Genomic DNA, 12500 nt, shown 5'->3' with positions numbered 1-12500 from the left:
ACTGACTTTACTGCCGACGGTTGCCGTCTGGTCGGTGGGTCAGGGCCCTTACATATGATGTTGCCTACCGCCCTGGGTGGACTAGTCTTTCGTCGTAGGTTTAGAGATCAGTGATTGGTGTCTGTACAGTGATTGACATATTGACATGACCAATGAAAACTTTAGAATCAGCTGCAGGGCGGGATTTGCGCTGAACGCGGAGACTTCCGCCACTTAATATGTTCATGTGGAAACACGAAAATTGACCTATGTTCCGCACACAAAAGATTGCATTCGGTGCACATGCGCACCGTACCGAAAGCCCTGTACCGAAACGGTCCAGTACGAATACACGTACCATTACACCCCTACGAAATATGCTTCCCATTGAAATGTATTACTTTACAATTCATGCTCACCACACGAAAATAACAACATTAATGTGTTCAGTACACAAATCAATAGATTCAATAACGGGACCATTTCACGAACTGCTGTGAGACTGGGCTGACTGTTCTGTTCTGTGTAAAAAATGTCATACTGTTTGAGGTCTGAGTAATACTAGCTAAGACAAGAATAACCTAATTTCATGTCAAATTTAAATGTAGGTTTCCAGGTACTATCCTTAATGAAAGGGTTATTTTACAGTGGTTGAGGGTACCATGTTTAAGTGACTAATTCCTTCAAGGGGAAATGTGTCCTGTTAAGTGTTAGCGAACACTAGGGGGCGCTAGAGGGCACGGTGAGGATATACAGGTGAATGGTATGTGTGTAGATGAAGAAGAATAATAGATAGCACTTTATAACAAAATTCATCATTCATTAAGCATTAGTTACCTGTTCGTTAATGGTTTGTTCATACATAATTCATCGTCAGTAAAGCATTTATTCACACAGTTATAAATGGTTTGTTCATAGTAAACAAACCTATAGAAAAATACGTGTGTAAGTACATGATTTATACTTAATAGATAATGAAACAACCATTTATAAATGAAATCATTTCCCCATTATAAACTAGTTGCTAACTATTACTAAATGCTCTGTTCATCATGTGTAAAGCATTGCTCCTATGATAATTCTCATAAAGTATTTGTATACACACTCATAAATGGTTGTTCATAGTAAATAAGGCTCTCCAAAATGATGTTTATAAATACAAGTTTGACCCTTAATAAGTATTGAGAAAACCTGTGTTTTTCTGTATGTATGCCATGTTTCTGTGTATATTAATACACTTCTCAAACTTTAACCTGGTTTCCTAGTCTCTTTATTGATATTCAATTCTCTGGCTCTAACAATCTAGTTTTCTTCTGGTTCTGGTCTAAATTCACACTGATATCAACTACATAACACTACTACGAGCTATTTCATAAATGTACAGTCTTATTACATCGTAATAAGGATTACAAATACTGTTTTTACTTGTGTCTCTTTGTATCTGCTAGCCTTTGCAACTCATTTATAAATGCTTTGTAAAGCATAGCAAGACCTCACTTTAGATGGGCTCACGCCATGTAGTCAACTAATGACTAGTAACTCATGAGTTAATCATGAACTGATGTGTTGTAAGTGCTTGTTAAAGATGCATTAACACACTAACTATCCGTTAATTAAATAATGCTCCCTTTATAAACTATTTACTGTTTACATTGTCGGGAATTAAAGGACCCAAATGCAGGGAGAGGCGGGAGAAGGTTTGAGCTTGAGGATTTATTAATTACCAACAATCAGGGTGAAAACCAACAACAGGGATCCAAAACACAAAAGGAAAAACACAAGGAGCCCAAAAACCAAGAAGTCCACCAAGAAAAGGGGACAAAAAAATGCAGGGAGGATTCCAAAAACACACTGACGGGAAACAAACACACACAACTGACAGGACAAGGACGCAAAACGATCTGACACGAGACAACGGGACACAGAGGTTAAATACACGAGGTAACGAGCCAATGAGGGACAGGTGATACAGCAGGTCAAACACATCAGGGCGGGGCAGGACAATCAGACAAGGCGGGAAAACACAGGAAGTAAAACTAGACAAGACAGAAAACAGACTATCAAAATAAAACAGGAAACAGAAATATACCCAATGCACAGAACACTACACAGTCAAAACAGGATAAACCGAAACACACAGTGAACAGGGAAATAAGAAGACAGAAATATACACAACGAAATATACACAGTCCAGAATACACAAAACAGGATATATCTACACAACAGGGGACAGAAATATACAGAATAAATATACAAGACAGGAAACAGCAACATCCACAACCATAACTATTTACAAACTATTAGTAATTTCATTATTTATCATTGTAAGGCATAATTCCTACATTCATTCTAATCAGTAAAGCGTTTGTAAATAGTTAGTAAATGGTTAGTCCATAGTAAGTAAGCCCATGTGAAATGTTTGAGATGTTTTAATACTTCATAAATGATGCATTAACCATTTGTAAATGAAGTCAATTTAACATTATTAACTAGGTACTCAGGAATGTATAAGGTCGGTTAAAACTAGGAAGTTAATGATTAACACACTATCTAGACCTACATCTGTTCATGTCTTAAACAAAATGATTAAAAAATAGGTCTGAACTAATAGCTGGGGTGTTAATACATCTGTTACAACTACTTACCAATAATGTAATCCATGACTAATTCAGGAGTTACTGCTGGTTAGTTAAGTATATTTTGTGAGCCTTGAGATTTTGTGATATTCAGCCACCTGAACTGGGAATCATCCTGTAGCTCGCCACCCAGCCACCTGAACTGGGAATCTCTAAACCCTGGAAGTGTCTGGGATCTGAAGAGTCGATGTGGTCCAACATCCCTCTCTGGACCGGACTTCCCCTGCGCAGTGTTTCTCAAATCTCCACCTCCTCCACCTGTAGATAAGGCCAAATCAGTTCTCTCAATTACTATTCACTAATAACATCAATTGCTTAGGCTACAATGAAAATCAAATGAGGTAATATTTCAGGTAATCCATATTGAAATATCTAAGAGACGGCGCGTCTCGACTCTTGACAAAATTCGACAGATTCATTCTAATCAAATTATGTGTTTATTTCTTACTTACCAAATTTTAAAATGTATTACATTTAATTTGTAATGAAAGGGATTAGGTTTATATTAATAATCAAAGTATTACAAATAAATGTGTTTTTTTATTTTTTTAATTATGGTTGTAGTAGTTTCTCCTTTCGCTAGGGGTGCTGCAGCACCCTCTGCACCCCTAGTTCCCACGGCCATGTTACAAAATACATAAAAATAGGCTAACGATTGGGTCATAACCACGAGACTTACTGTCTCATAGTAGAGGAATTACCGTATAGTACAGGAGAAGCTCTCAGGCAGTTTGGACTTCCATTAGCTGTTTAAGTTGAACTGATTGACATGATGAGACACTGATGGGGTTACTGGCATCAGAAGGAGAGGAGAGGGTGTAAGAACCACCAGGAAGGCACTCATTACATGTTTAAAGCCACAGGGTGTGATGAGTAGAAGTTCAGTTGAAGTTAATAAAGTGGCGTGCTGTTACTAACAGTCGTTAGCATCACAGCGCCCCTGCTGTTACCACTCCTGTCCAGCAGGGGCGCTGTGATGCTAACAGTCGTTAGCAATCCGCCATTAAGTGAGAGAGGAGGAAGAAGCCGCGGAGCGTTGTTACCAGGGAAACGGCACACAGGACTGGGAGGCGTTGGGACGCAGTCATGCTAACACGCTAGCTAGCTCGCTAGCTTCCAGCTGGAGAACCAGCGGCTGTTATTAAATATTAAAAATGATGGTCCGTCCGCGTCACACAGTAACAGTTTAGAGCGCGACCTTTGGTCCCGCTGCGCGCGCACACAGCCTCTTCTCTGCCCGTCCGTCTGTTAGCTGTTAGCATGTAGCATGGCAGCAGCGGTGTCCGGAGGCTAACGAAGCTAACAAGGCAGCTAATGATTAGCTTGTCGCGCTAATCTGAATATTACCCGGATAATCAGCCCGTTAGTACGGAGCTAACTGCCGGGTTAGCACGGGATGGATGTGAGTTAACAGTCTGACCCGGGTCTGTGAGACGAGCCGAGCCGTGCCGAGCCGGGTCAGGAGGCCCGTTAAGCAGGTGATGTTTACTCCAGATGTTGTCTGTGTGGATCCAGGTTTAGAGATTTAGGAGATGTTCTCGTGGACAACCCTCTCCCTAAACAGGTCAACAATATCCGGTCAGAAGACAGGGACTACTACTATACTATTACTACACCAAGGGAGACAGACAGGCAGGCAGAGAGACAGACAGGCAGACAGGGACTACTACTGTACTATTACTACACCAGGGGAGACAGACAGGCAGGCAGAGAGACAGACAGGCAGACAGGGACTACTACTGTACTATTACTACACCAGGGGAGACAGACAGGCAGGCAGAGAGACAGACAGGCAGACAGGGACTACTACTATACTATTACTACACCAAGGGAGACAGACAGGCAGGCAGAGAGACAGACAGGCAGACAGGGACTACTACTATACTATTACTACACCAAGGGAGACAGACAGGCAGGCAGAGAGACAGACAGGCAGACAGGGACTACTACTGTACTATTACTACACCAGGGGAGACAGACAGGCAGGCAGAGAGACAGACAGGCAGACAGGGACTACTACTATACTATTACTACACCAGGGGAGACAGACAGGCAGGCAGAGAGACAGACCGGCAGACAACGACTACTACTGTACTATTACTACACCAGGGGAGACAGACAGGCAGGGAGGGAGACAGGGAGGGAGACAGACAGAGAGACAAGGACTACTACTATACTATTACTACACCAGGGGAGACAGACAGGCAGGCAGAGAGACAGACAGGCAGAAAGGGAGACAGACAGGCAGACAGGGAGTACTACTATACTATTACTACACCAGGGGAGAGAGACAGGCAGACAGAAAGGGAGGGAGACAGGCAGACAGACAGGCAGAGAGACAGACAGGCAGGGAGGGAGACAGACAGATAGGCAGACAGACAGACAGGCAGACAGATAGACAGAGAGACAGAGAGAGAGACAGACAGGCATTTTGAAATCATGGTTATTTAACATGATTCCTCGTTGACTGGTGCATCATGTTGTATTGAACCTAAAGTAGTGACCAGTAGAAGCAGCTGACCAGTGACCTGTCCCTTCATACTTCACCCCGTTCACCAGTTACAACTAAACAGAGTTCACTGCTAAATAACAGTTTCTCTCCATTACTCTGTCTGTGTGATCATTAGGAGCCAAAATCACCATCACCATCACAGTTACAGTTAATTACACAGCTCTAGTGTTGGTAACCACATGTTCTCTCTCTCTCTGTGTGTGTGTGTGTGTGTGTGTGTGTGTGTGTGTGTGTGTGTGTGTGTGTGTCTCTGTGTGTGTGTGTGTGTGTGTGTGTGTGTGTGTGTGTGTGTGTGTCTGTCTGTCTGTCTGTCTGTCTGTGTGTGTGTGTGTCTGTGTGTAGGATGGATGTGTGCAGTAAGAACCGTACGGCGCCCCTCAATGCCGACGGCCCCCAGCGAGCCAACGTGCCGCTCTGCTCTCGAACCAACGGCTGGAGCTGGCCGCCTCACCCCTTCCAGCTGCTCGCCTGGCTGCTCTACGTCTACTTCGCCGTCACCGGCTTCGGCGTGTTCGTGCCGCTGCTGCCTGCTCACTGGATCCCTGCCGGCTACATCGTATCCTTCCACCGACCACTACGGTCTCTGTTTACACCCTGATTACCATCGTATCCTTCCACCGACCACTACGGTCTCTGTTTACACCCTGATTACCATCGTATCCTTCCACCGACCACTACGGTCTCTGTTAACACCCTGATTACCATCGTATCCTTCCACCGACCACTACGGTCTCTGTTTACACCCTGATTACCATCGTATCCTTCCACCTACCTCTACGGTCTCTGTTAACACCCTGATTACCATCGTATCCTTCCACCTACCTCTATGGTCTCTGTTAACACCCTGATTACCATCGTATCCTTCCACCGACCACTACGGTCTCTGTTTACACCCTGATTACCATCGTATCCTTCCACCTACCTCTACGGTCTCTGTTTACACCCTGATTACCATCGTATCCTTCCACCTACCTCTACGGTCTCTGTTAACACCCTGATTACCATCGTATCCTTCCACCAACCACTACGGTCTCTGTTAACACCCTGATTACCATCGTATCCTTCCACCAACCACTACGGTCTCTGTTTACACCCTGATTACCATCGTATCCTTCCACCAACCTCTACAGTCTCTGTTTACACCCTGATTACCATCGTATCCTTCCACCAACCTCTACAGTCTCTGTTTACACCCTGATTACCATCGTATCCTTCCACCAACCTCTACAGTCTCTGTTTACACCCTGATTACCATCGTATCCTTCCAGTGTGAATAATGATAATAGTTCCAGTGAGTTCCCAGTGTGTGTGTCCTTGATGTGTGCGTCAGTGTACGGGCGTGCTGTTCGTGTGCCACCTGTGTGTGCACGTGATGGCCGTGTCCATCGACCCGGCCGACTACAACGTCAGAACCAGGAGCCACAAAGGTCCGGTGCCCGAGTTCGACCGCTCCAAACACGCTCACGTCATCGAGAACTGCCACTGCTACCTCTGCCAGGTGGACGTGTGAGTACCTGTCCTGCAAACGGCTGCTAACGCCTGCTAGCGGCTGCTATTGGCTGCTAACGCCTGCTAACGTCTGCTAACGGCTGCTATTGGCTGTGTCGGTACACGATCCGTTCTGCCTGCATGATCCGTTCTGCACATGCGCAAGATAATACTGTTTTACCGAGGATACGACCTGCACGATCTGTTCCACGCTAGCCTATGGCTAGCCTCCACTGGGAAGCTAACGTTAGTTTAGCTAACAGCTAATTCGGCTAACCGCTAGCTGACAGCTAGATTCAGTCTAAAATAACGTTAACTCAAACGTAATGGGAAAAGCAGCTACAGCTAAATTAAGACTTCACAGTAATAACAATAAAGACAAGTATTGAGTGATTGTATTTTAAATGAGCACAAGTAAAGTAGAACTGACGTAACAGCTGTTATATATGTTAGGTGTTTGTTATATATGTCAACGTTTATTTTCAAGTTTTATTTTGAGGGTCTTTTAAAGTTATTACATGCTGTCTCAGCTAGCAGTTAGCCGAATTAGCTGTTAGCTAAACTAACGTTAGCTTGCCTGTGGAGGCTGCTAATGGCTGCTAGCGGCTGCTAAGATGCTAACAGAGGTGTCCTGTGTTGCAGCGGTCCGAAGTCGAAGCACTGCAGCGCCTGTAACAAGTGTATCTCTGACTTCGACCATCACTGCCGCTGGCTCAACAACTGTGTGGGCAGCAGGAACTACAGGTAAATAAACTTTATTAACATCTACAGGTCAGCAGGAACTACAGGTAAATAAACTTTATTAACAACTACAGGTCAGCAGGAACTACAGGTAAATAAACTTTATTAACAACTACAGGTCAGCAGGAACTACAGGTAAATAAACTTTATTAACATCTACAGGTCAGCAGGAACTACAGGTAAATAAACTTTATTAACATCTACAGGTCAGCAGGAACTACAGGTAAATAAACTTTATTAACAACTACAGGTCAGTAAAGTAGTACTATATATTAATGTTGGAGTATAAAGTAAAGTAGTACTATATATTAATGTTGGAGTATAAAGTAGTACTATATATTAATGTTGGAGTATATAGTAGTACTATATATTAATGTTGGAGTATATAGTAGTACTATATATTAATGTTGGAGTATAAAGTAGTACTATATATTAATGTTGGAGTATAAAGTAGTACTATATATTAATGTTGGAGTATAAAGTAAAGTAGTACTATATATTAATGTTGGAGTATATAGTAGTACTATATATTAATGTTGGAGTATAAAGTAAAGTAGTACTATATATTAATGTTGGAGTATATAGTAGTACTATATATTAATGTTGGAGTATAAAGTAGTACTATATATTAATGTTGGAGTATATAGTAGTACTATATATTAATGTTGGAGTATAAAGTAAAGTAGTACTATATATTAATGTTGGAGTATATAGTAGTACTATATATTAATGTTGGAGTATAAAGTAGTACTATATATTAATGTTGGAGTATATAGTAGTACTATATATTAATGTTGGAGTATATAGTAGTACTATATATTAATGTTGGAGTATAAAGTAGTACTATATATTAATGTTGGAGTATATAGTAGTACTATATATTAATGTTGGAGTATAAAGTAGTACTATATATTAATGTTGGAGTATATAGTAGTACTATATATTAATGTTGGAGTATAAAGTAAAGTAGTACTATATATTAATGTTGGAGTATAAAGTAAAGTAGTACTATATATTAATGTTGGAGTATATAGTAGTACTATATATTAATGTTGGAGTATAAAGTAAAGTAGTACTATATATTAATGTTGGAGTATATAGTAGTACTATATATTAATGTTGGAGTATAAAGTAAAGTAGTACTATATATTAATGTTGGAGTATATAGTAGTACTATATATTAATGTTGGAGTATAAAGTAGTACTATATATTAATGTTGGAGTATATAGTAGTACTATATATTAATGTTGGAGTATATAGTAGTACTATATAATAATGTTGGAGTATATAGTAGTACTATATATTAATGTTGGAGTATAAAGTAAAGTAGTACTATATATTAATGTTGGAGTATATAGTAGTACTATATATTAATGTTGGAGTATAAAGTAGTACTATATATTAATGTTGGAGTATATAGTAGTACTATATATTAATGTTGGAGTATAAAGTAAAGTAGTACTATATATTAATGTTGGAGTATAAAGTAAAGTAGTACTATATATTAATGTTGGAGTATAAAGTAGTACTATATATTAATGTTGGAGTATATAGTAGTACTATATATTAATGTTGGAGTATAAAGTAGTACTATATATTAATGTTGGAGTATATAGTAGTACTATATATTAATGTTGGAGTATAAAGTAAAGTAGTACTATATATTAATGTTGGAGTATAAAGTAAAGTAGTACTATATATTAATGTTGGAGTATAAAGTAAAGTAGTACTATATATTAATGTTGGAGTATATAGTAGTACTATATATTAATGTTGGAGTATAAAGTAGTACTATATATTAATGTTGGAGTATATAGTAGTACTATATATTAATGTTGGAGTATATAGTAGTACTATATATTAATGTTGGAGTATAAAGTAGTACTATATATTAATGTTGGAGTATAAAGGAGTACTATATATTAATGTTGGAGTATATAGTAGTACTATATATTAATGTTGGAGTATAAAGGAGTACTATATATTAATGTTGGAGTATAAAGGAGTACTATATATTAATGTTGGAGTATAAAGGAGTACTATATATTAATGTTGGAGTATAAAGTAGTACTATATATTAATGTTGGAGTATATAGTAGTACTATATATTAATGTTGGAGTATAAAGTAGTACTATATATGTATATGGGATGTATGAAGTAGTACTGTGTGTATATATAGTATATATATATATATATATATGTATTTCTGTCTCCCTACAGGCTGTTCCTCCACAGCGTGTTGTCTGCTCTGCGTCTGTGTATATATATATATATATATATATATATATATATATATATATATATATATATATATATATGTATATGTACACAGTACTACTTCATACATCCCAGATAGATATATATCTATCTGGGATGTATGAAGTAGTACTGTGTATATATAGTATATACAGTATATATGTATTTCTTTCTCTCTGCAGGCTGTTCCTCCACAGCGTGCTGTCTGCTCTGCTCGGCGTCTGTGTACTTCTGGTCCTTTCCTTCTACGTCTTCATCCAGTTCTTTCTGGACCCGTCCAAACTCCGCACTGACAGACACTTCCTGGGTAAGACCTGATTAGTGTACCAGAGTATATTTCTAGTGTGGTACTGGTACTTGTACTGCAGTAATCCTGTGTGTCCTGCAGTGAGGAACGATACGTCCGTGTGGCTGGTGTTCCTGTGTATTTCTAGTGTGTACTGGTACTTGTACTGCAGTAATCCTGTGTGTCCTGCAGTGAGGAACGATACGTCCGTGTGGCTGGTGTTCCTGTGTATTTCTAGTGTGTACTGGTACTTGTACTGCAGTAATCCTGTGTGTCCTGCACTGAGGAACGATACGTCCGTGTGGCTGGTGTTCCTGTGTATTTCTAGTGTGTACTGGTACTTGTACTGCAGTAATCCTGTGTGTCCTGCACTGAGGAACGATACGTCCGTGTGGCTGGTGTTCCTGTGTATTTCTAGTGTGTACTGGTACTTGTACTGCAGTAATCCTGTGTGTCCTGCAGTGAGGAACGATACGTCCGTGTGGCTGGTGTTCCTGTGTATTTCTAGTGTGTACTGGTACTTGTACTGCAGTAATCCTGTGTGTCCTGCAGTGAGGAACGATACGTCCGTGTGGCTGGTGTTCCTGTGTATTTCTAGTGTGTACTGGTACTTGTACTGCAGTAATCCTGTGTGTCCTGCACTGAGGAACGATACGTCCGTGTGGCTGGTGTTCCTGTGTATTTCTAGTGTGTACTGGTACTTGTACTGCAGTAATCCTGTGTGTCCTGCACTGAGGAACGATACGTCCGTGTGGCTGGTGTTCCTGTGTATTTCTAGTGTGTACTGGTACTTGTACTGCAGTAATCCTGTGTGTCCTGCAGTGAGGAACGATACGTCCGTGTGGCTGGTGTTCCTGTGTATTTCTAGTGTGTACTGGTACTTGTACTGCAGTAATCCTGTGTGTCCTGCAGTGAGGAACGATACGTCCGTGTGGCTGGTGTTCCTGTGTATTTCTAGTGTGTACTGGTACTTGTACTGCAGTAATCCTGTGTGTCCTGCAGTGAGGAACGATACGTCCGTGTGGCTGGTGTTCCTGTGTATTTCTAGTGTGTACTGGTACTTGTACTGCAGTAATCCTGTGTGTCCTGCACTGAGGAACGATACGTCCGTGTGGCTGGTGTTCCTGTGTATTTTTAGTGTGTACTGGTACTTGTACTGCAGTAATCCTGTGTGTCCTGCAGTGAGGAACGATACGTCCGTGTGGCTGGTGTTCCTGTGTATTTCTAGTGTGTACTGGTACTTGTACTGCAGTAATCCTGTGTGTCCTGCACTGAGGAACGATACGTCCGTGTGGCTGGTGTTCCTGTGTATTTCTAGTGTGTACTGGTACTTGTACTGCAGTAATCCTGTGTGTCCTGCAGTGAGGAACGATACGTCCGTGTGGCTGGTGTTCCTGTGTATTTCTAGTGTGTACTGGTACTTGTACTGCAGTAATCCTGTGTGTCCTGCACTGAGGAACGATACGTTCGTGTGGCTGGTGTTCCTGTGTATTTTTAGTGTGTACTGGTACTTGTACTGCAGTAATCCTGTGTGTCCTGCAGTGAGGAACGATACGTCCGTGTGGCTGGTGTTCCTGTGTATTTCTAGTGTGTACTGGTACTTGTACTGCAGTAATCCTGTGTGTCCTGCACTGAGGAACGATACGTCCGTGTGGCTGGTGTTCCTGTGTATTTCTAGTGTGTACTGGTACTTGTACTGCAGTAATCCTGTGTGTCCTGCAGTGAGGAACGATACGTCCGTGTGGCTGGTGTTCCTGTGTATTTCTAGTGTGTACTGGTACTTGTACTGCAGTAATCCTGTGTGTCCTGCAGTGAGGAACGATACGTCCGTGTGGCTGGTGTTCCTGTGTATTTCTAGTGTGTACTGGTACTTGTACTGCAGTAATCCTGTGTGTCCTGCACTGAGGAACGATACGTCCGTGTGGCTGGTGTTCCTGTGTATTTCTAGTGTGTACTGGTACTTGTACTGCAGTAATCCTGTGTGTCCTGCACTGAGGAACGATACGTCCGTGTGGCTGGTGTTCCTGTGTATTTCTAGTGTGTACTGGTACTTGTACTGCAGTAATCCTGTGTGTCCTGCAGTGAGGAACGATACGTCCGTGTGGCTGGTGTTCCTGTGTATTTCTAGTGTGTACTGGTACTTGTACTGCAGTAATCCTGTGTGTCCTGCAGTGAGGAACGATACGTCCGTGTGGCTGGTGTTCCTGTGTATTTCTAGTGTGTACTGGTACTTGTACTGCAGTAATCCTGTGTGTCCTGCACTGAGGAACGATACGTCCGTGTGGCTGGTGTTCCTGTGTATTTCTAGTGTGTACTGGTACTTGTACTGCAGTAATCCTGTGTGTCCTGCACTGAGGAACGATACGTCCGTGTGGCTGGTGTTCCTGTGTATTTCTAGTGTGTACTGGTACTTGTACTGCAGTAATCCTGTGTGTCCTGCAGTGAGGAACGATACGTCCGTGTGGCTGGTGTTCCTGTGTATTTCTAGTGTGTACTGGTACTTGTACTGCAGTAATCCTGTGTGTCCTGCAGTGAGGAACGATACGTCCGTGTGGCTGGTGTTCCTGTGTATTTCTAGTGTGTACTGGTACTTGTACTGC

The 12500-nt window shown here is 41.4% G+C and overlaps 1 protein-coding gene across 1 annotated transcript in view; it reads left to right on the top strand.

Annotated features, from left to right (window-relative positions):
- Window positions 1-3649: 3649 nt before the first annotated feature.
- Window positions 3650-12500, top strand: part of LOC118494722 (palmitoyltransferase ZDHHC1-like) — a 21464-nt gene continuing 12613 nt past the window's right edge. Inside the window, exons 1-5 of the mRNA XM_035999588.1 lie at window positions 3650-4093; window positions 5470-5683; window positions 6458-6633; window positions 7258-7359; window positions 9797-9921. Coding sequence (XP_035855481.1) covers window positions 5471-5683; window positions 6458-6633; window positions 7258-7359; window positions 9797-9921 — 616 coding nt within the window. The 5' untranslated portion in view covers window positions 3650-4093; window position 5470. The remainder of the gene's footprint in view (window positions 4094-5469; window positions 5684-6457; window positions 6634-7257; window positions 7360-9796; window positions 9922-12500) is intronic.

This window comes from Sander lucioperca, chromosome 3, assembly GCF_008315115.2.
Source record: "Sander lucioperca isolate FBNREF2018 chromosome 3, SLUC_FBN_1.2, whole genome shotgun sequence".
NCBI lineage: Eukaryota > Metazoa > Chordata > Actinopteri > Perciformes > Percidae > Sander > Sander lucioperca.
Note: the sequence above shows the minus strand (reverse complement) of the source record. Positions and strands in the feature narration are given on the sequence as shown.